The sequence below is a fragment of the Lynx canadensis genome, chromosome B3 (genome assembly GCF_007474595.2).
Source record: "Lynx canadensis isolate LIC74 chromosome B3, mLynCan4.pri.v2, whole genome shotgun sequence".
In the NCBI taxonomy this organism is placed as follows: domain Eukaryota; kingdom Metazoa; phylum Chordata; class Mammalia; order Carnivora; family Felidae; genus Lynx; species Lynx canadensis.
In genome coordinates, this window is record NC_044308.2 from 61,250,972 (window position 1) to 61,276,162 (window position 25,191).

A 25,191-nucleotide genomic window follows, 5' to 3' on the forward strand; every position below is an offset into this window, starting at 1 on the left:
AAAAAACCAGGGAGGCATAATGAAGCCCTCTCGCAAGGGTCCTTTCAAGCATCCTTCATATTTGCAAAATAAACAGTGACTCTACTTTTAAGTTATAAGACAACCATCGTTATAATACCTAAGCCACAAGGTCCCCTCAGTTTTCAAACTCAACTTTGAAGATATTGTCATCTCTTGAACAAAACTTGAGCTCAAGATACATGCTAGGAGAAACTCACTTATAACTTTAAAAACAATCACTGAAACATCAGAAGAAAGTCATCAATAACTGAAACAAAGATTTTTCATTTCCATAGAGCGACTGCGTGGCTCAGTCAGTTAAGCATCTGACTTCAGCTCAGGTCATGATCTCACAGTTCATGAGTTCGAGCCCCGTGTTGGGCTCTGTGCTGACAGCTCAGAGCCTGGAGCCTGCTTTGGATTCTGTGTCTCACTCTCTCTCTCTCGCTCTCTCTCTCTGTCTTTTTCTCTCTTCAAAATATAAACAAACATTTAAAAAATTAAAAGAAAAAAAGATTTTTCTCTACTGCCTGAGTTGATACTGCCCATCTGGGGCAGCAAGATTGTTTTAAAAAATAAAGAACATAAACTTCCCAAGTTTCTTACCCATGTTCTCAAAGTCCTAGACTAGAGAAGACATCCTCTTCTGTCCTTCCTTCCCATCATTTAAAAGGGAGAGAGGGTGAAGTGTGGTGGAGAAACTCCTAGTCTCTAAATTAATAGGAAATCAGCACAGCGAATAGCTAAAACAAGCCACTCTCTCCTCAAAGACACAAAATAGTTTCTTCACTATGTACATGAAACTGTGATTATTCCCATACAGATTAGGAACACCTCTGCCTTGAGTCTGATAGAAAGAAGGTGATCTTTCCAGACTAAAGGAAACTTTACTATCATTTTTCAGGGTTTCTAGATGTCTAGGGCAGATACCCCTATTTGCTCCTTTGGGACTTGCTCTGAAGACTATTCAACAGCTTTCCCAAAGTCTCCATTACAGTGACCTGACTGCTTATGAAAGTTCACATTTTATGATGGCTGTCTGAGTCCTAGACAGGAGAGGAGAACACAAATTTCTATACCTTTATTTCAGTGGGTCAAGTCTCACTAGAAATGAGCTCAGGGAAGTCTCTGTTCTCAAAATTATCAATGAATAAATAAACGAAGAAGAAAACACTGTTCTTATTATTAGGAGTTTAAGAAAGACCAACAGAAGCAGTTATGTAGCACCATCAAGAATAAACTGCAATAAAAGGTTTTTAATTAAGTCTATCAGTCATATTATTAACGAAATAGTCCTTAGCCCAAGGAAGTGGTCAAGCTAGTAAAGTCAAGTAACCTTATCAGCAAGAATGTCATATACATTTGCTACTCTGATATAAAAGTGCATTTAATGTTACTGAGCAAGGAGAAAACCTTTTTACTATAATTACATTTTAATTCAAAAACCTCTCTTTGCAAAGATTTTCTAGATGCCAGTGTACTTTTATTAACATAACCTGCCTGAATTACTAAACAGCAAGGACCTATTTATATTACACAGTGATTAGCAAAAATCCTATGGACCAAATAAAGGGAAAAAAAAGTAAACTGTGGCTCAATTTTTTTTTAATTTTATACATTTGAGTGACACTCTACAAAATTAAAATCTTCTCCAAGTTTCTGAACATATACTGCTACTAAATACCAATTTCACCTTGTTTTGTTTTGAAAGCTATGTGCTAATAATAATAACAAAAAACTAGACTGAACCCCTTACTATCCTTGCTTAGTTGTCAAAGTATCACTAGATCCCAAGGAATAAAGTTGTAAGAGTAGGAACTTTCTAAGACTAGACCTAAAATCACAAGCTAAAACAGGGCTCTACATTTCTATTTGTAAATGTGCCAAAAATTCACTCTAGGTATGCATCTAAACTAGGCCTATTACAAAAAGAGAAGATTTTGTCACCCAGTTCCCAGGAAATGTAAAGATAAATGATTTAAAGCCCACTAAGGGCTCTGAAAAATCAAGATGTTACCTAAGTAAAAAAATGTGCTACATCCAGATTAAAGATAATTCTCACCTGGATAAGCCCAGATGTGCTTGAACTGGGTTTACGCTTATAGGCCACAAGCTTCCCTGCAGGAGAGAGCCCTGCATAAAAAGGCAGACCTTTGCCTCCATGTAATCTCTCCCTTACTGAATCCAGGGCATCTGTCTGCACAGGAGAGATATCATCCATTTTCCCAGGGGATAATGGACCATCAGGAGTCTCTGATCCAGATTTCTCAGCCACATCATCTTGGTCTTGACATGATGGCATAGAGATTTTCACACGAGAAGAATAAACAGGAGGGTTCTTCTCACCCCGGCTCTTTCGCTGAGAAGCCAACTCAATGATGAAGCTGCCCACCTTAAGTGATTGTGGCATGTTGCTATTGATGTGCTGGGACAAGATGCTCAAAATCTTGTTCCGATCCTCCTCCCAGTTGCAGTCTGAGATGATTTCTATCAGTTTAGTGGGACCACCTGGTGACCTCTGATGCACATAGGAGGTAGAGGACTCTCCTTCATTGCAGGAAGACTTCCAGCTTCTTTCTGATAAAGAATTGAAAGATACTTCTGCATCACAGAATTTTGTACTGAACTTCGAAAAATTCTTATTTTCCCTGAGTTCTCAGAAAAGTGCCAAAGGCACAGAAATTGAACAAGTTGCCCAGTGTCTGAATCCCACGTACTTTCAGTGGTAATTTAACACTCACAAATTTGGGACTTTTCCAAGAAGAAGAAGTATTTTAGAGAATTAGACTATGATAAGATACTCTGCTGTCTGGGGTCTCCAACAATTTTTTTTTTCAACGTTTATTTATTTTTGGGACAGAGAGAGACAGAGCATGAACGGGGGAGGGGCAGAGAGAGAGGGAGACACAGAATCGGAAACAGGCTCCAGACTCTGAGCCATCAGCCCAGAGCCCGACGCGGGGCTCAAACTCACGGACCGCGAGATCGTGACCTGGCTGAAGTCGGACGCTTAACCGACTGCGCCACCCAGGCGCCCCACCAACAATTTTTTTTTAAGTTTACTTTGAGAGAGAGAGCGAGCGAGAAAGAGTGAGTGCACGCATGCCCAAGCGGGCAAGGGGCAGACAGAGAGAGGGAGAGAGAATCCCAAGCAGGTTCCGCACCACCAGTGCAGAGCCCTATGCAGGGCTTGAACCCACAAACTGTGAGACCACGACCTGAGCTAAAGTCAGACACTTAACCAAGTGAGCCACCCAGGGACCCCTGCGGTCTCCAAAAAACAAAAGGGAGTCCCACCTTGAGGCTGTTCTGAAAGCTGTGACTTTTTTTTTTTTAAGTTTATGTCTTTATTTTGAGAGAAACGGAGCATAAGCAGGGAAAGGGGCAGAGAGAGAGAGGGAGAATCCCAAGCAGGCTCTGCACTGACAAACACAGAGTTCAAACTCACTGCGCAGACCCTGACACAGGGTTCAACTCCTAAAACTGTGAGATCATGACCTGAGACAAAACCAAGAGTCAGAAGCTTAACCAACCGAGCCTCCCAGGTGCTCAAAATGCCATGACTATTATGTAAGAAAGTGTTATCTTGCAAACAAAGCATGACCCATAACCAAGGTTAAGAATATTTATAGTTTACTGTTCTGCTATCCATATAGCAAAGCAAAGATACTTGCAAGATGTTTTATAACATGTGATGGGTAGAGTCAACCCTAAAGAACAGCGTAAGAGAGAATATTGTAGTTTAAAAAAAAAAAAAAAACAAGTGTGGTCTACCTATAGTTTCTACTGCAAATACTTCTGAATTACTTCTGTGCCTCTTAGATATGATTGCACCATTTCTACATTGTATGCAGATCATTCAGGTACTTATATTCATAGCAACATGTTAACTGGATGTCTGTTTTACTAGACATCTAGATTTCTACAGCAGAGCCTCCCAACCAATGTGCTCATTACAAGTATGTCAGGATATAGATCCCCTCAGACTTCAAGGTGGTTGTGTTCTCAAGCAGGTTCTCTCCACCCCAGCAGTCTTTTCCACATATCTCAATGTGGCATAAAAACATTATCATTTTGTATATCAAGCCATTTAAAAAAAATCGTTGGGAAGTACTGCTGCTAGTGTCTGAAGTGTTAAGAAGCAAAACTAAAAACAAGTAGGTAATGCCATAGCCACTACCTCCCATTACAGTAATTCTAGCCTTTGGTAGATAAATCAGTAATATTCCCTCCTTTCTCCCACTGTAGCAGCTACTGAGAGCCTGAGGGAAATTTTCAATAATGATGCCAATGTTGCTGAGGCTTGGAAAGAGGTTTAAAAAACCTCATCTTAAATGTCTCTTGCAACAACCCACCATATCAACATGAATAAATTTTCTTAGGAGTGATAAACAGACCAAACAATAGGAAAACACTTATCTATTTTTAATAGAAAAAAGGGGGTAGGTAAAAATATTCTGGATTGGTACTTCTGGTATATGTCCCCCCCCCACCCACAATTACTCTAAAATGAGACTTAATTTTCATACAGACCTTGCGATTTATCAGAATCATCCTCTAGGTCACAGGTGATTGGTTTCAAGGGCTGCTGTTCAGAATCAGGCTCCTAAAGAAAGGAATAACACAAATACTTCAACACATAATTTTACCAATAGAGACAAGAACATAAACATTAAATCCCTCAAAGAAGCCTGAAACAGCGAAAGATTTTAAGTGGCAACAGCTTCACATCTATATGTACAGCAGCATTACTATCAATATTATACAACCCTCAGCAAAAACAAGTATTGCTCTCTAATGTCCTGTGACAGTGACTGAGTCATCAAATTTACAACACACTTTATAGTGTATTGCAGTAAAGGAAAACTATTTAATGTTTAATGGAACAAGTTTCAGTTATTTAGAAAATTCACTAATGCAGAAAGATATAAATCCAGGTAATTACAGATAAATAATTTAATAAAAAACAAATGTTTGAACTTTTAAAAATTACTTCATCAGAAAGACTAGTACTTTAAATAACTTTAAGGGACTATTCTCTAGAACAGATACACAGAGAAACAAATTGATAAGCACATCATGTAAGACTTCTCTGCCCTCCAAGAATTACTCTAAATTATTCTGATAGCAAGGTAAATTCTAATACCAGCAACAGGGTAACGGAACTTAAAAAGACAAATTATGCAGTAAGTAATTCACCTTTACACTACAGTTCTCGGGACTAGACTGACATGAGCCCTGTTGCTGCAATGATGGGGATGGTGATGGTGACGGTTGTCTCTGTTCCTCTTTTTTCCGTTCGTATACTCGAACACGAGCACAAGTCATCATACTTTCAAAGTACAAGTAGACTGGATCCTTGTCCTCTTCCCGAATCTGTAAATTCCATACAACAAAACATTCCATATGTTGGAGGAAAAAAATATGCTAGACTCCAAAAGGAAAAGGATGTTTTAAACTTTGTTACAACATTTGAAATTTTTAAACGCAAATTTTAAGAAGTACAGTTATTATGGGCTGTATCTTGGAAAGTCAGAAAGGATTTGATTCTTTATCAAGAAATGTGACATTCCATTAGAGTAGCACTTCTCCAATTATCTGCAATGAAGGATTATTTCTTAATTACCAGTCCAACACAGACTGATCCTTTTGTAAAATAAGTTTCTAGAAAAACAAAAGATACGCAAAATACAAGCCCAAGTTGTTTAGTATTAGATTTAATATACATAAAATTACTCTATCAAGTTGCTGTTAAGTTTCTAAATATTTACTCTCATTTTCTAGACGTATTTCATCACACTCATAACAAATAGTTTTGGATCAGCACTGAGACCAGCAGAGAGACCACACTGAATAGCATTGTACTAAAGCATCTTTCGTCAATTTAATGGACTGGGAAGACTGAAATGGATTTAATAATCACAAATGCTTAAGCTCTTAACAGAACCATCAGCTCTTTGACCTATCAATCTTCATAGTCCTATGCCAACAATTATTTTAAATCTTGAACTTTACTGTTACCTGTATATTAAAAAAATAGCCTTAAAAAGATGAGTTATTTCTTAAAACTTTTCTTAATGCTTTCCCACTAACAATATGTAGTATTTCTGAATTAATTATTCTACACTATTGGAATAAGAAGTTTCTTCAGAAGGCTTTTTTTCTCCCTCTCCCTTAAAAATTTGCTGGTCATGTTTAAAAACAAAACAAAATAAACAAAAAACCCACAACTTTTTATGATCTTCTTGAAGACAGATTTGGCTATCCTTAAGAATTACTACCATTCACTCTACTTTTATGACATCTCTGTGCCAGCAATTAGGCTGATTAAATCAGAAAGACCGATGGCTCACAGACATATTACTTGAAAGCAAAATGATTCACAAAATATAAACCAAAAATATGGTTGAAATCCATTATCTTTACAAACAATTTTTGTAGCTTGCAATAAAAGATGAAACTCTGGGCTTACCACAGGATTGGGTTTGGGAGTATATGCCCGTGCAGGTTTAATTCCAGTGAGCAGTTTGCCCTTCACAGTAGTAGGTAAAACTTCTGGCTGAGGCAACAACAACGGCTTCATCGGCTCAATGACAGAAGGCGTTGGGATATAAACTGGCTCTGGATCTACTTCACCTTCTACTTTCACCCATAACGGGTAATGTCGAACAGGCTGTTCAGGCTCTGTTTCACATATAGCTTAACAAAAAGAAGAATGAGATTTCAGGTGCCTTTGGCAACAGAAGTTCACAGGCACCGCCAAAACAAAATGTGCTACCTCACAGAAAGCAGTAACTCATGAAAACAACCTAACAGATGCCCCCTAAAAAAATCTTTAGTTGCCATCATACACCTTAATTTATCCATCTATTAACCAAATATTTGTTGAATACCTATTTTAAGTCAGATACTGTTTTAGGCACTAGAGTGAACATAGGTAGCTATGAGGAAAACAAAGTTCTTGCCCTCACAGAGTGTGAAATCCAGTAGGAGAAAACAAATTTAACATTTAATATCAAGTAATGGTAAGCACCACACCAAAAAATATAGCAGGGTAAGGAATGAAGAGTTAACAGATGCTATTAGATTTAGCATGATCAGAAAAGGCCTTCTGTTATCCTGGAAAAATCATTCTATACTACACTCTTTAATTTTATAAATAAAACAAATATTTATTGAACCTTACTCCGCACCTATTCTAAACACTTAATTATGTTTTAGCTCACTTAATTGTCACAATAGCCCCAGAGACATTACTATTCCCATTTTGCCAAAGCTGAGGTTCAGGAGTCCAACAACAAGAGGCAGAACCAGGATCAAACCCAATCAATCTGGCTCCAGAGACACAGCTTGTTACTGTGCCCTCTGGTAACAACATGTATTCAAAAGACAGCCTGATCTCAGCAAAGAAGCAAAAATAGATCAATGGAAAAGCAATGGAACCAGAGATGAAATCATACTGTCAAGAAGGTCTACACAAAGTAAAACATGTATCATTACTTAATCAAATTAAATGGAGGATCTAGGTTAAGAGGCAACCAGCTTTTATTCTCTAAGCAAACTTCCCATTCCCAAAGATAGCAGTAGAGAAACCAAAATTGTATTTTGCATTTTAATGGTCGGTCCTCAGAGAGAATGTAGCTGGTTCCAAAGCTAAAATCCAAAATCTTTGCCTGCAGTAACATAAAACGTGACTGAGTCGCATTCACATTTAATTCAAATACTTAGCTCAGGGCGGCTGGGTGCCTTAGTCGGTTCAACAGTTAAACGTCCGACTTTGGCTTAGGTTATGATCTCATGTTTTATGAGTTCAAGCCCCATATCAGGCTGAGTGCTGACAGCTCAGAGCCTGGAGCATGCTTCAGATTTTGTCTTCCTCTCTCTCTGCCCCTCTCCCCCTCAAAAATAAATAAACATTAAAAAAAAATTTAAATCAAGTATTTAGCTCAATTTATCTTTCATAATAAAGCAGAAATCGAAATTGCAACCTGATTTCATAAAGTATATTTGTTGTGAATATTAAGACTCCCCTAAAAAAACATCTAAAGGGTTCCTAAGGCTAACATCATTCAGAGCATAACCACAAAATGTTGAGTATGTAGAGATTAAAACAGAATAAAATCTTCAGAGCTAGAAAGTGATTGACCCAATTATTTAGCTAGTTATAGCTGTTTCTGTGTAGGTAGATAAGGTTAGGGATCCCGGAGGAAAAAAGAACAGACATGGCTTTCTTAACATAAGTCATTTTAGGGCCCCACCCATTTTTGTGATCTATGCCATATCAGCATTACTTGTCCATGCACACTTCTTGCAGAATTTCCTAGGGGTTGGAATTACAAAGAAACGCAAAAACCTCATAGTTAAGGATTTTAAGGGAACAAAGTGAATGCAAAAGCTGGTCTCTACCAGACCAGGAAACAGCTGAACTGTATCAATGGTAAAATTCTCAGTGCTGTTTCAAAAGTAAACATTGACCTGTAGCACATTCTTGAGTTGTTTTTGCAGGATTTAAACCCCTTTGAGCACTCTGAAAGCGGACTAACTGGAGCAGAGAATTGATGATGCCAACCCTTGCTGACCCTCATGGCTTCAATCAACTAGGACCTGGATTCTGTCCATGAAGGATGACTTTTACCCCAATTCTATATACAGAACTCTCCTTTGTCAAGCCCCATCCACAAATATGCATGTGCCCTTAGCTTAAAACTTACCCAATTTTGTTGTTTGAGTGGACACTACTTTAGGAAACATACTCTTGCTGTTCTCCTTACCTGTTACAAGTAAAACCTTTTCTTTCCCTGTTCTTTGGCCTGGTTGTGTCTTTTGGGTGGACAACCAACAAGAGGCAAACCCAGTTTCAGGTAACATCTATTATCCAACTATTATAACCTCATTCATTTATCACATAATTCACAAAGGCTTCTAACACCCAAGTATTCATGTATTTCAATGTCTACTATGTATCAGACTTTGCAGGTACGATAATGAACAACAATGACAAAAATCCTAGGCTTCATGGAGCTTACATTTAAGTTGGGGGAAGACAGCGAGAAAGGCAATAAACAAGATTAATAAGGAAAATATGCTGGGTTGTGGTAAGTGCTTATGGGGGGGGGGGAAGCAGACAGGAAATAAGTGGTAATGTATAGTGATTATTATTGTAGGACTATGTATTTTGAGGGAGGAGTGTTGCACTTTTCAAAAGGGTAACCAGGGATGCCTTCACAATGGAAATGGGTATTTACAAAGGCTATACCACTAATTTGATAACAACTTTATTGTTTAGTGTTGCTAATTATTTCATACACATATTAATTCTATTATAAAAATAAAAGTGCCTTCAGGGCAAACACTATAGACTTTGACAGCTTTCAATCTCTTTAAGGATTTTTAAAGCCTCTGTAAGTAAGGATTATACTAAGGTTCCATTTCAACTTTTTCTTTTGAAAATGGCTACAAAATAGGTAGCACAGTAGTTCAGAAGAAACTTCTTAAAATATTTTAAGATATCTTAATTCCTCATGGAAATCAAAGACAACTCTAAAATCTGAAGTGCAGACAAAGGGGAAAATGGTGTGCTTATTGTAAACAAGAGAATTCATAAAAGGAGCTGATTGGGAAGGGTAAAGTTCAGTTCTGTTCAGGACACGAAAGACTGAAGTGCGAGAAACATCATCAAATAGGGCACACAATAAAAATCAGAAATGCTGGGGTACCTGGTTGGCTCAGTCCCAAGAGCATATGAGTTTGATCTCTGGGTAGTGAGTCTGTGCCTCACATTGGGTGTAGAGATTCCTTACATGAATAAATAAAAACTTTAAAAAATCAGAACTGTCAATGGCAGAGACTACATCTGACGTCATGAAAATGGACAGACTCCCCACAAAGAACAAATCAATTCCTCATACTTCATCAGCCCACTGTCCACTTGCTTCCTTTACACAGCTTGGAATCCAAGATAACAGTACTTCTCCGCTCCCCTTCACAATATACTAGTGATCCTCCTACCCTTCACCTGAAACTCAGGAGAAAAGGAGCTACCAAAGGCAGAATTAAGGGGAGAACCAGAATGGCATATATCCAGAGCCAAGAACAGAAACCTGTTATCAAGAAAAGTGGTATCGTATCCCCTAATTTCTATTCAAATACCTCCTAATGTTACCTCACCAAGGTCTCCTAGCATTATCACTGTCTTCCAGGTTCTCAATAAGCCTTTCTTCATGACACTTAAAACATTATGGCACAATTGTTACTGTGGCACTTAAAATTACAGTAAATACACATCTATATATTTACCACATACCTGTTTTGTCAAACTGACAGTAACTTCTTAGACACGGGACTTCATTTGAATTGTATCTTACCTCCTGTCACTCTTAGCAGGGACCATAGCAGTTGCGCCACAAATGAACAGTTTTAGATACAGAAGTCCTAGAAAACTGCTATGCTAGTAATCAGCATACTATATTCCTCTCCCTCCATTTTTGTATGTGTTTTAAACCTTTTTATTGTGAAATGTAATACCCAATTAAGTGCAAAAACAAGGTATATACAACTTAAAACATATTAACAAATATATACCTGTGTTAACACTATACAGGTCAAGAAATGAAATACTGCCAACAACCCCAGGAGCTCTTGCATGACCTTTCTCAGTCACAATTCCTTTCCATAAGAGAATCACTTACATGATAGCCTCCTCTCCACTTTCCTTTTTCAAGCCAAATAACACACCCCTAAATATCACAGCTTAATTTTGCCCGATTTTGAAAGTTATATAAATGTGACCACAGAGATGTATTACTCTGCCTACACTTCCTCTTCGCCCAACATATTATTTGTAAAATGCAACCATGTTGTTCCAGCTACCTATGTAATTATTTTTACTGTCATGTACTACTCTGATTATTCATACTATTATCCATTCTAATGTTATTAAAATATCTGGGGTTGTTTTCATGTTTTAGCTTCTATGAATCATGGTACCACAAACAATCCTAAAAAAAGTACTTCTGCTGATTACTTCGCAAACAATTAAATCTAGGGCACGTGAATCATCAACTTTAGAAAATATTGCCAAACTATTTTCCCAAGTGGTTATACCAATTAACATTTCCATCATAAAATTTTAATTTCAACTATTCTGGCAGGCATGCCATGGAATCTTGCTGTGGATTTGCTTTGTATTTCTCTGACCAAGAATGAGATGTTCAACATCCTTTTTTATGAAGTACCTCTAAAACTCTTGACTATTTAAAAAAAAAAAGGTTTTTTTTAATGTCTATTTTTGAGAGAGACATTAGGAGCAGAAAGAGAGCGACACACAGAATCCAAAGCAGGCTCCAGGCTCTGAGCTGTTAGCACAGAGCCCAATGCAGGGCTCGAACTCACGAGCTGAGAGATCATGACCTGAGCCGAAGTTGGATGCTCAACCAACTGAGCCACCCAGGCACCCCTTGACTATTTTTTATGGGACTGTTTAACTCTCATTAATATACAGACATCTCTACATTTTCTGGACATAGGTCCTTAGTCAGATATTGCAAATATCTGTTCTCTCACTGTACCATACATTTTCACTTGATTAACGTCCTAAAGACATGAATTTCTCATTTTTAACTAATAAAATGTATTAATCTTTAATGATTATTTTCTTCTATTATACTGAAATCTTTTCCTAATATGAGATCATACATATATTCTTGTATATTACAAGAGTTGGATTATTTAGCTTTTCACAATTAGGTCTATAATCTCACAGACATTATTTCTATGTATAATGAGTAAATAAATGAAGTTTTGGCTTTTTCCCATGTGGATATTCAATGAGGCTACTACAGTTTTAAAAGATCATCCTTTCCATATTCCTCTGCCATTTCCTCCAAATTAAGTGTCCATATATATATCTGAATCCACTGTATCCTCTCCATTCTGTTCTACTGACCTATTTACTTTATACTCAAGCCAGCATCACCCTGTACTACATGTGGTCATTTTATTAGTTTTGATATCCAATACAGCAAACTTTGCCACCTTGTCATTGTTCAAGATTACCCTGGCTTTACCCTGGCTATCTCTAGGTCCTTTGCATTTCCATATAAATTTTAGAACTGGCTTTTCAAGTTTCACATAAAAAACTCTGTCAAGATTTTGATTAGATTGTAATGAAATTACAAATAAAAATGAGAAGTGACATCTTTATAATATTGTTTCACTTGCTACCCACCCCTGAAAATCAAGAATGGATGTTAAGGGGTGCCTGGGTGGCTCAGTTGGTTAAGCGTCCAACTTTGGCTCATGTCATGATCTCACGTTTCCTGAGTTCGAGACCCGCTTCGGGCTCTGTGCTAACACCTCAGAGCCTGGAGCCTGCTTCAGATTCTGTCTCTGTCTCTCTCTCTCTGCCCCTCCTCCACTCACAATCTCGCTCACTCTCTCTCAAAAATAAACATTAAAAAAAATAAAATAAAGAATGGATGTTGAGAGGATTCTGGGAAGATGAAAGAACAGGTAGCACCAGGAAATCTGCCCATTTATAAACAACTGCACAGGCAAAATCTGCCTAATGTAACTATTCTGGAATCCTAGAGTCTATTGGAGGCTTGCAACTTCCGAGGCAAGACTTGGGACAGTAAATGGTCCTTAACTGTGGTCAATTTCAGTTCTTAGCACAGTAGCAACTACCCATTCCCCATCTTCATTATCTCTTCATTCATGTCCAGTCACTTAGCAGGCAGCGGCACATGTGTTCCTGAAGTAGCCTGCACAAAGCTCGAGGGAGCCAGAGTGGGCAAAGAGAGTCCTATCCTCCATCAGGGGTCTATGCTCTGACCACTGATTGCTTCTGATCAGAGGTGCAAAGAGATAGGTAGGCAGCCACTATTGTTGCACCTCCCCGCAATACTGCAAGCCCTTCCTCTTCTGTCTTAAGTGACTTCCAAGGAACCAGCACCCTTCGCCCCCATCAATTTTCACTTTTTCCCCTTTGAAGAGCCAGATATTAAAGACAAGGACATTCAAAATCAACTGCAAATACAAGAAAAATTAGACAGTGACTATGAATGCCAACAAAAAGGCTCAGAGAAGATCTGAAAACACAAGTTTACATATACTTCAAGATGATCATTAGCACAGACTACCTACAACAATCAAAACAAAACAAAAGCAGTAACAAAATAAACAAACCCTGGGAAAGGAGGAGAATCTGATTCCAGAGTTACCACATTATTAGATTCAAATGTCCAGTGTTCCAATCACAAAAAGACAAATATTGAATGATTACACTTAGATTAAGTACTAAAAGTAGCCAAATATCATAAAGACAAAAAGTAAAATGGTGTTTGCCAGGGGTTGGGGGAAGAGGGAAATGGGGAATTATTCTTTTTTTTTTTAATGGCTTTACAAGTGTCCACTTTTTTTTTTTTTTCAACGTTCATTTATTTTTGGGACAGAGAGAGACAGAGCATGAACGGGGGAGGGGCAGAGAGAGAGGGAGACACAAAATCGGAAACAGGCTCCAGGCTCTGAGCCATCAGCCCAGAGCCCGACGCAGGGCTCGAACTCACGGACCGCGAGATCGTGACCTGGCTGAAGTCGGATGCTTAACCAACTGCGCCACCCAGGCGCCCCAGGAATTATTCTTTTAAAGCGTTCAGTTTCAGCTTCAAAACATAAGGAAAGTTACAGTGATAATGCTTGTTACACAACAGTGTGAGCATATGTAGTACCACTGAACTGTGCATTTAAAACTGGTTAAGATGGTAAAGTTTATGTTGAGTGCATTCTATCACCATAAAAATAAATAAAAACAGAGGTGTGCCTGGGTGGCTCAGTCAGTTGAGTGTCCAACTCTTGATCACGGCTCAAGTCATGATCTCACAGTTTGTGAGATGGGAGCCCCATGACAGGCTCTGCACAGACAGTATGGAGCCTGCTTGGGATTCTCTCTCTCTTCCACACTCTATCTGCCTGTCCCCTGATTGCATGTGTGCACGCTCTCTCAAATAAACTTCAATTTTTTTTTTCCAACGTTTATTTATTTTTGGGACAGAGAGAGACAGAGCACGAATGGGGGAGGGGCAGAGAGAGAGGGAGACACAGAATCGGAAACAGGCTCCAGGCTCTGAGCCATCAGCCCAGAGCCCGACGCGGGGCTCGAACTCACGGACCGCGAGATCGTGACCTGGCTGAAGTCGGACACTTAACCGACTGCGCCACCCAGGCGCCCCAAAATAAATAAACTTTAAAAAATATATATATTTTTTAATGGATGTTGAATTTTCATCAGCTTTACAGCATTTCCTGATATAAAATTTCTTTCATGTTGTTAATGTGTTTTGAAATAATCTACATCATTTTAAATAACACGGTACCCATTCGTAAAGGTATATAAAACTTTAACATAGATTGTACAATAAATTCCATTTTTCAGTATTCAACAGACTTCAATACTCCTATATAAGTAAACCTATTTTTTTTTTTACAGTTTTATTGATAAATTTAGTACCACACATACAACATGATGAACTGTGACATACATATACTCCTGTGAAACCATCACTGCAATGAAGATAGTGAAGGCAACCATCACACCTCCAAGAATTCCTTGTAACTGTAATTGGGTAACTTCTTTGTAATCCCTCCATCTTTCCCTCTGAGTCCAACATCCATCCTAACCATTGTCCAGGCAACCACTAATCTATGTATTAGTTTCTATTTCTTTTTTACACAGATGTAATAAAAATGTTAACTTTAGGGGGTGAGATTGAAGCCAAGTGCTTATCATTCAGTGTAATTAGTCTAAGATTGATCTTGTTCCTGAGTGTGTATCAATAGTTTTTCATCTTATTGCTGAGTAAGATTCCATTGTTTCTATCTATACCAATGTCTTTATCCATTAACCTGTTGATGAACACCTAGGTTGTTTTCAATGTTCTTGCTATTACAGATAAAGCAGTTATGAATACCTATGTACAAGACTTCATGTGACATACACTTTCACTTCTGTTAAGTAAATACATACAAATGAAATGACTCCATTGTTTGACAGACATATTTTTAACATTCTAAGAAACTAGCAAACTGTTTTCCAAAGTGACTGTACCATTTTACATTCCCACCAGTTATGCACAAGAGTTCCAAAGGCTTATATTTTCATCAACATTTGGGATGGTCACTCTTTGTAACATTAGCCAGTTAGTGGTATATGGTAGGATCTCCTTGTAGGTTTTTTTTCTGGCTGGGTACAACAGGCTTTAATATATATAACACAGTATATAACATGGTAGGGATTCCCTAAGCCCCTCCTCTTCTTCGGGGGATCAGAGGTGGAAATTGTACAGATATCGGGAGATTCTCAGCATCTTGAGGGATGAGTTGGGGCAAGGATTCCCCACCTCTCTTTTCTAGATCTTGCTGGAGCTACTGGTCCAGGAGGCTCTTACTCCTTAGAAGCCATGCAGACCATAACATCTACCACTCAGTTACCGTAGCCAAATTTATTCTCGTAACAGGAAATGAGTCTGGCAAAGCGGTCAATCATGGCAATGTTACCCGTAGCATCAAAGGTGGAAGAGTGGGTGTGAGGGTTAAAGTTGCAGAAAACAATCTGGCCCTCAGTATAGCCCAGGTTGAGCTTGAAAGGAGGCCCTCTGAAACCTGTTTACACTGACTTTTCCCAACCTGTCTTGGGGACACAGCTGTCACTACACCAGAAGATGTAGCTATCTGTTGATCAGGGAGGAGGGCTACCTTATGGTTTTAATCAGCATTTTCCTAATGATGACTGATGACAACCATCTTTTCACGTGCTTGATCTAGTGTCTATATATCTGCTGTTAAGTGTTTCAATTTTCTATTTTTTAAATTCTGCTGACTGCCTTCTGAGTTTTTTAAGTATTCTGAATGAGTTTTAAGAATTCTTTATTATAAATACATGTCCTATGTTGGCTGCATGTTTTTTATAGTATTTCTCTTAGTTTATGGCTTCTCTTTTATTGAACAGACCTTCTGAAGAGCAAGTTTTTTCAATTTCATTACACTTTTTGACATTTACAATTGTGGTTTTGATGTCCTATTCTAAACATCTTTATGAGCCACAGGTCACAAAGGATTTTTTCCCTTTATTTTCTTTTAGACATTGTATAGCTTAAAGCACTTATATTTAATTTAAGACATTAACTTTTAGATCTTGAGCTAATTTTTATCTATAATGTAAAGTTATGATTGAGGTTCTCTTTTTATTTTTGGAGGCAGGGAAGGGCTGTTTCTAGCTATCCAATTAATTGCTCCAGATCCACCTGTTGGGAAGATCATTATTTCCTCATTAAAAGGACTCCGAATTGTGTCAAAAACTCATTGGTCTTGTATTTTTGTGTAACAACTTTTGAATTCTCTCTTCTGTTCCACTGATCCTTATGTCTTTTTTTACCCAAATTACTTTTCAGCTTTACAGTAAGTCTTAAAATCAGATAGTCTAAGTCTACCAACTATGTCTGCCTTTATCAAAATTGTTTATCAAATGACTATTCTAAATACTTTACTTTTCCATATAAATTTTATAAACAAGTTGCAAATTTCTAACAAGAAAAGCCTGCTGGGATTTTGACTGGAATAGCATCAAATTTAAATATTAATTTGTGGAAAAGTCTATCTTACCAAAAGAGTTTTCGGATGTATAACAACAGTCTACCCCTCCGTTTATTTAGGTCTTTTAAAAGTCCTCTCAACAAGGTTTTCCAGTTTTTAGTAAAAAAGTCTTAGGCAACTTTTGTCAGCTTCATATTTAAATGTTTGAGTTGTTTGGATGCTATTCTAAATGGTACTTTTTATTTCAATTTCCAGTTGTTACTACCATATATATAAATATACAGTCTACTGATACTACTGTATGCTACAAACTCGCTAAACTAACACAGTTCTAATAGGTTTTTTGTAGATTCCTTAGGATTTTCCTGTCTATGAATAAAGCCAATTTTACTTTTTCCTTTCCAATCTGGATACATTTTCTATTTCATGCCTTACACCACTGGCTGAGACCTCCAATATGATATTAAATAGACAAGGCAAAAGAAGACATTCTTCATCATTTCTAATCACTGGAAAAAAGCACTCTTTCATGATTAATATGTTGCTTGTACAGGTTTTCATAGCTGCTCTTTATCAGACTATGAAAGTTTCCTTCTATTCCTAATGTGCTTAAGAATTTTTACCAGAAATTTGTCAACTGAGTTTGTTAAGTTGTGAAAATATCTATTGAAATGTTAATATGCCCCCCTACACACACACACTTTTTAAGTCTATTACGGTAATGGTGAACAACACTGATTATTTTCAAATGGATAATCAACCTTGCAAGCCTGGGGTAAATCCCACTTGATCAGGATATACTGTCCTTTAAATACATTCCTGGATTGTATGTGCTAAAACTGAATTTATAATCTTTACATATGTTCATGAGAGATATTACTCTGCCATTTCCTTGTAATGTCTTTTGCTGGTTTTAGTTTCAGGGTCTCATGGAATGAGATAACTTTATGAAAGCATTTGTATAAGATGGGCATTACTTCTTCCTGAATGTTTTGACAATTCATCAGTGAACAGATCTGGACCTAGAGTCATTACTGTAGACTTTTTCCCTACAAGTTCACAAGTATGGGGGCAGGGAGTTACTTATTTCTTAAGTGAGTATGGTAGCTTTGTGTCTTTCAAAAAACGTGTCCATTTCATCTAATTTACTGTCATAAAATTGTTCCTTTATTAAACTTTGAATGTCTGTAAGTAATATCATTTATCATTTCTGATACTGGTAATTTGTGTGTTCTTTTTTCCTAATCAGTCTGGCTACAGATAGCAATTTTATTGATCTTCCCTTTACATAGGTAACTTGTAGATACACATCTCCAACAAAACTCTGGGTGGGCTAAGAAAGCAGGAATGCCATGTTTATCCTTTCTCTTGGTACCACCCACAGTAGCTAACTAAGCACAGTACCTTCACATCATCAGCATTTTTTGACCAAACAAAAGCATAAATATATGATAATCAAGTGAAGGCCAAATTTCAAAAATCATACTGCATACAGTAGGAAAAAAACATGAAGACTTTTAAGCCAGATAAACTTGGGTTCAAATCTCTACCACTCCCTTAAAACCAAGGTGACCTTGGGGAAGGAGTTACATAAACTCCCTAAGCACTCAATTAGTGTATCTGTAAAATGGAAAAAACCTTCTTATAAAAGGTTGCAAGATTTAAATGATATAAACCCGGGGCGCCTGGGTGGCGCAGTTGGTTAAGCGTCCGACTTCAGCCAGGTCACGATCTCGCGGTCCGGGAGTTCGAGCCCTGCGTCGGGCTCTGGGCTGATGGCTCAGATCCTGGAGCCTGTTTCAGATTCTGTGTCTCCCTCTCTCTGCCCCTCCCCCGTTCATGCTCTGTCTCTCTCTGTCCCAAAAATAAATAAACGTTGAAAAAAAAAAATTTTTAAAAAAAAAAATAAATGATATAAACCCTATCAAGTGCTCTGCATAAAGACTGTTTAATAATGGTAATTTCCCTCTGTTCACACCAATGGATTAATGGACCAATATTAGCAGAAAATCTTTAAGTCTACTACAAGGGGAAAAAATGTATTATTAAATGCCTCAATTTCATGCATTGTAAATATTAACTTTTAACTTATACATTAGCTACAGAATGAATACATAAACATGAAAAATCTCAAACTGTACAAAAGGAAACAAAAATGAAAAACAAGTCTTACACCATACGCAGTGTCACATCCCTACAAGTGATTACTTTTACATTTGTGTTCCGTTTTGGTGGTTATTTCAGTAATCCTAAATTAAACATTTTGTCCTCAACTTCATGATGTAGCAGTAGCTAAAGACTCAGTGTGATGAAAGATAAGGAAATTAGCTTCCTAAAACTCTCAACTTGTGTCTGCTACACTTTTACTTTATATTGCTAATTTCTGTTCTAAAACTGTATTTAGACTTTCAGATATTCATTTATATCAATTCTAAAAACAAACAAAAAAATCAATTAGCTTACAAAAGTATGCCTATGTGATTAATCCTTGCAGAGTCAACTAATGTGACTGATCCCTTAGCGGAGGAAATGTACTTCTATATTACTAAATTTGTTCACCTGATCCAGATGAACAGATTCCGTTTTCCTCTATCCTTCCAGACTGCTCAAAATTCTACCAAAAAATATACTGATTTAGGGGAGTCTGAGTGGCTCAGTCCATTAAGTGACTGACTCTTGGTTTCAACTTAGGTGATGATCTCATGGTTTGTGAGATAGAGCCCTGTGAGTGTGCAGCCTGCTTATGGTTCTCTGTCTCCCTCCCTCTCTGCCCCTCCCCTGCCACTGGTGTGCACATGCTCTCATTCTCTCAAAAAGAAATAAACTTAAAAAGAAAAAAAATTACTGATTTATAGTGGAACCATAATTTTCCTATACAAACTTTAACTTCCAGTGTTAATTGCGTTTCCTTAAAATATCTACTGAAATGATAATATATCTTTTTTTTTTAAGTATGTTATGGTAATGATGAACTATACTGTTTATTTTCAAATGTTAAATCATTTGCATGACCTTCACCTAACAATGAATTATCCAAGTTATTTTTTATTTTGAGAGAGAGTGCAAGCAGCGGCAGGGCAGAGAGATAGAGAAAGAGAAATAGAATCCCAAGCAGGCTCCATGCTGTCAGCACAGAGCCCAACTTCGGGCTCAATCTCCTGAATCATGAGATCTTGACCTGAGCCAACATCAAGAGTTGGACAGTTAACCAATGGAAACACCCAGGCATGCCTTAACCATGTTATTTCTTAAAATAATCAATTACCTCCTTAAAGATAGTTTTCTCAGCATCTTACTATTTTCCACTTTATATCAGACTAATTGCTTCCTTGTCTTCCTATGTAGTTGTCATCCTAAGATCATTTATCCCATCTTAGACGGGGTCCATTCTTCACTAAAGGTCATCTCCTGCTTCTTGAATTTCTTTTTCATTTTCCAGAGCACAACTTCAAGAAATTCCAAGAAGTTTCTAAGAAGCCAACCTCATGCATCATTGTATGTTTTAATATATCTTTTTGTTTTGTTTTTTAACATTATTTATTACTTCTTAGAGACAGAGCACGAGCAGGGGAGGGGCAGAGAAAGAGAAAGGGAGACACAGAATCTGAAGCAAGCTCCAGGCTCTGAGCTATCAGCACAGAGCCCGATGCGGGGCTCAAATTCGCAAACCGGTGAGATCATGACCTGAGCCAAAGTTGGACACTCAACCAACTGAGCCACCCAGGCGCCCCATAAAATATCTTTAAGCACATACTTGATTTATAATTTTGTTGGCTGAGAGCTCTAAGTTGAACATTCACCTGATCCCCACCCGAATCAGGTTTTCAAAATAATTCAAACATCCAGTATAACAGCGTGGTCCAAAATCTGGAATGTATACCAAAAGCAGTTCTAAGAGGGAAGTTTATAGGAACACGGGTCTACCTCAAGAAGAAAAATCTCAAACAATCTAACTTTTACACCTAGAAGAGCTAGAAAAAGAACAACATATAAAACCCAACCTAGCAAAAGGAAGGAAATAAGAAAGACTAGAGCAGAAAATAAATGACAAAGAAACTCAAAAAAAAAAAAAAAAAAAAAAAGAACAGACCAATGAAGCCAAGACCTGATTCTTTGAAAAGATCAACAAAACTCATAAACCTCTAGCAAGACTCATTTAAAAAATAAAAAAATTAAAAAATGACCCAAATAAGCAAAACTGATTAAAGGGGATAAGTAACAATTAACACCACAAAAATACAAACAACTGTATCAGAATATTATGAAAACTTACTTGACAACAAATGGGACAACTTATAAGAAATGGATAAATTCCTAGAAACGTGTAACCTACCAAAACTAAAGCAGAAGGAAATAGAAAATTTTAAAAGCCCAGTTAACTGCAATGAAAGTCAATCAGTAATCAAAATACTCCCAAAAAACTAAAATTCAGGACCAGATAGCTTCACTGGCTAATTCTACCAAATGTTTAAAGACTTAATGCTAATTCTCTTCAAACTATTCCAAAAAATATGAGAAAGGAAAACTTTCAAATTCATTCTATGAAGTCAATTACCACCCTGATACTAAAACCAGATAAAGATACCACAGAAAAAAGAACTACAGGCCAATCTGTCTCATGAATACAGTTGCAAAAGTCCTCAACAAAGTATTAACAAACAGAATCAGATGATATACTGAAAACAAACATAAACCACGGTCACGTGGGAATTTATTCCCAGGATGTAAAGGTGGCTCAATATTTGCAAACCAATCAACATGATACATCACATCAATAAGACAAAGGACGAAAACCATTATGATCATTTCAAAAGATGCAGAAAAAACATTTCACAAAGTACAACATCTATTCATGACAACAACTCACAGCAAAGTACATCTAGGGGAAACATATCTCATAATAAAGGCCTTATATGAAAAACCCATAGCCAATATCGTACTCATTGGTGGAAAATTGAGAGCTTTTCCCCTTAGGTGATGACCAAGACAAGGAGGTCCACTCTCACCACTTTTATTCAACTTGGTGCTAGAAGTCCTAGTCTTAGCCACAGCAATTAAGTAAAATAAAGAAATAAAAGGCCGCTGGGGCACCTGGGTGGCTCAGTTGGTTAAGCGTTCAACTTTGGCTCGGGTCATGATCTCAGGTTCATGGGTTCAAGCCCTGCATCAGGCTCTGAGCTGACAGCTCAAATACTGAATGAAGCCTGCTTAGATTCTGTGTCTCCCTCTCTCTCTGCCTCTTCCCCATTCACACTTGGTCTCTCTCTCTCTCTCAAAAATAAACATTAAAAAAATTTTTTTAGAAATGGGGCGCCTGGGTGGCGCAGTCGGTTAAGCGTCCGACTTCAGCCAGGTCACGATCTCGCGGTCCGTGAGTTCGAGCCCCGCGTCGGGCTCTGGGCTGATGGCTCAGAGCCTGGAGCCTGTTTCCGATTCTGTGTCTCCCTCTCTCTCTGCCCCTCCCCCGTTCATGCTCTGTCTCTCTCTGTCCCAAAAATAAATAAACGTTGAAAAAAAAAAAAAGAAATAAAAGGCAGTCTGGGCGCCTGGGTGGCGCAGTCGGTTAAGCGTCCGACTTCAGCCAGGTTATGATCTCGCAGTTTGTAAGTTTGAGCCCCACATCAGGCTCTGTGCTGACAGCTCAGAGCCTGGAAACTGCTTCCGATTCTGTGTCTCCCTCTCTCTATGCTCCTCCCCTGCTCACACCCTATCTCTCTCTCAAGAATAAAGAAAAAATTTAAAGGAAGGAAGGAAGGAAGGAAGGAAGGAAGGAAGGGCAGTCAAATTGGTAAAGAAAAAATAAAAGTTTCACTATATGCAGATGACATGATACTATATATAAAAAACCAAAGGACTTCATCAAAAAATTACTAGAACTAATAAGTGATTTTAGTCAAGTCACAAAATACAAAACCAATGTAGAGAAAACTGTTGCATTCCTATATAATACTAATGAAGCAGCAGAAAGTGAAATTGAGAAGAGGAATCCAGGGGCACCCGGGTGGCTCAGTCAGTTGAAAGTCTGATTTTGGCTCAGGTCATGATCTCGTGGTTTGTGAGTTTGAGCCCCATATCAGGCTCATTGCTGTCAGCACAGAACCTGCTTCAGATCCTCTGTCCCTGTCTCTCTCTCAGCCCCTTCCCTGCTTGGGCTCTCTCAGAAATAAATAAAACATTTTTTAAAAAAAGACAACAAATCCACTTCCATTTGCACCAAAAACAATGCAATATCTAGGAATAAACTTAACCAAAGAGGTGAAAGCATCTAACTCTTGATTTCAGCTCAGGTCATGGATCTCACACTTCCTGACTCAGAGCCCCACATTGGCCTCTACAATGGCACACAGAGCCTGCTTGGAATTCATTCATTCATTCATTCTCTCTCTCTCTCTCTCTCTCTGCCCCTGCCCCCAGTTCCCACACACTCTCTCAAAATAAATAAATAAACATTAAAAATTTTTTAATTAAGTGGGAATGCAAGCTGGTGCAGCCACTCTGGAAAACAGTATGGAGGTTCCTCAAAAAACTAAAAATAGAACTACCCTATGACTCAGCAATTACACTACTAGGCATTTATCCACAGGACACAGGTGTGCTGTTTCAAAGGGACACATGCACCCCCATGTTGATAGCAGCACTATCAACAATAGCCAAAATATGGGAAGAGCCCAAATGTCCATCGATGGATGAACAGATAAAGAAGATGTGGTATATACATATACAATGGAGTATAACTCGGCAATCAAAAAGAATGAAATCTTGCCATTTGCAACTATGTGGATGGAACTGGAGGATATTATGCTAAGTGAAATTAGAGAAAGATAAAAATCATATGACTTCACTCATATGAGGACTTTAAGAAACAAAACAGATGAACATAGGGAAGGGAAACAAAAATAATATAAAAACAGGGAGGGAGACAAAACAGAAGAGACTCATAAACGTGGAGAACTGAGGGTTACTGGAGGGGTTGTGGGAGGGGGGATGGGCTAAACAGGTAAGTGGCATTAAGGAATCTACTCCTGAAATCATTGTTGCACTATATGCTAATTTGGATGTAAATTTTAAAAAATAAAAAAGAAAAGAAAAAAATTTTAATTAAAAAAAAAAAAAAAACTAGATGTATCATAATTCCAGATTTCAAGTTATACTACAAAGCAGTAGTAATTAACACAGTATGGTGCTGACATAAAAACACACAGACAGCTACATGTCAAAGAATGAAACTGGACCACTTTCCTAAACTACATCACAAACAAAAGTAAACTCAAAATGGATTAAAGACCTAAATTCTGTTAAGACCTAAAACCATAAAAATCCTTGAAGACAATAAAAGCAGTAATTATCAGCTGTCGCAAAACTTTTCTATATATGTCTCTTGAGGCAAGGGAAATAACAAAAAGTAAACTACTGGGACTACATCAAAATAAAAAGTTTCTGCAGGCATCTGGGTGGCTCAGTTCATTGAGCAACCAACTTATGATTTTGGCTCAGGTCATAATCTTGTGGTCGTGAAGATAGAGCCCCACGGCAATCTCTCTGCTAAGTGTGGAACCTGCATGGGATTCTCACTCTCCCTCTCTCTGCCCCTCTCTTGCTCACGTTCTCTTTCTCTCAAATTAAATATTTTTTAAAAATAAAAATACAGTGGGGCAGCTGGGTGACTCAGTCGGTTGGGCATCCAACTTTGGCTCAGGTCATGATCTCGCAGTCCCTGAGTTTGAGCCCTGCGTTGGGATCTGTGCTGACAGCTCAGAGCCTGGAGCCTGCTTCAGATTCTGTGTCTCCCTCTCTCCCTGACCCTCCCCCGTACATGCTGTCTCTCTCTGTCTCAAAAATAAATAAACATTAAAAAAAATTTTCAAATGTAAAAATAAAAGTACAATAAAAAATTTCTGCACTGCAAACTGAAAAGGCAATTTACTGAATGGGAGAAGATAACTGCAGATGACCTATCCAATAAAGGGGTTAGTATCCAAAATATATAAAGAACTGATACAACTCAACACCCAAAAACCAATAATCCAATTAAAGAATGGGCAGAAGACATGAACAGACATTTCTCCAGAGAAGACATACAGACCATGGCCCACAGACCATGAAAAGATGCTCAACATCACTCATCATCAGGGAAATGCTATCAAAACTACAATGAGATATCACCTCACACCTGTCAGAATGGCTAAAATCAAAAACACAAGAAACAAGGGTTGAAGATGATGTGGGGGGAAAAAAGGAACCTTCTTGTACTGTTGGTGATGCAAACTAGTGCAGCCACTCTGGAAAACAGTATGGAGGTTCCTCAAAAAGTTAAAAATAGAACTACCCTATTATCCAGAAATCATACTACTGGTATTTACCCAAAAAATACAAAAATACTATACAAAGGGACACATGCACCCCTATATTTACAGCAACATTATTTACAACAGCCAAATTATGGAAGCAGCTCAAGTGTCCTGATGAGTAAAGATGTGGTATCTATATATATATACACAATGGAATATTATTCAGCCATAAGAAAAAATGAAATCTTAGCATTTCCTAGATGGAGCTAGAGAGTATAATGCTAAGCAAAAGAAGTCAGAGAAAAACAAATACCAT

At 37.8% G+C, this 25,191-nt stretch overlaps 1 protein-coding gene across 1 annotated transcript in view; it reads right to left on the reverse strand.

Moving 5' to 3' along the window:
- MGA (MAX dimerization protein MGA) overlaps positions 1-25,191 on the reverse strand; it is a 102,661-nt gene that overhangs the window by 26,100 nt on the left and 51,370 nt on the right. Inside the window, 4 exon segments of the mRNA XM_030318429.2 lie at positions 2,063-2,577; positions 4,534-4,606; positions 5,200-5,376; positions 6,473-6,699. Coding sequence (XP_030174289.1) covers positions 2,063-2,577; positions 4,534-4,606; positions 5,200-5,376; positions 6,473-6,699 — 992 coding nt within the window.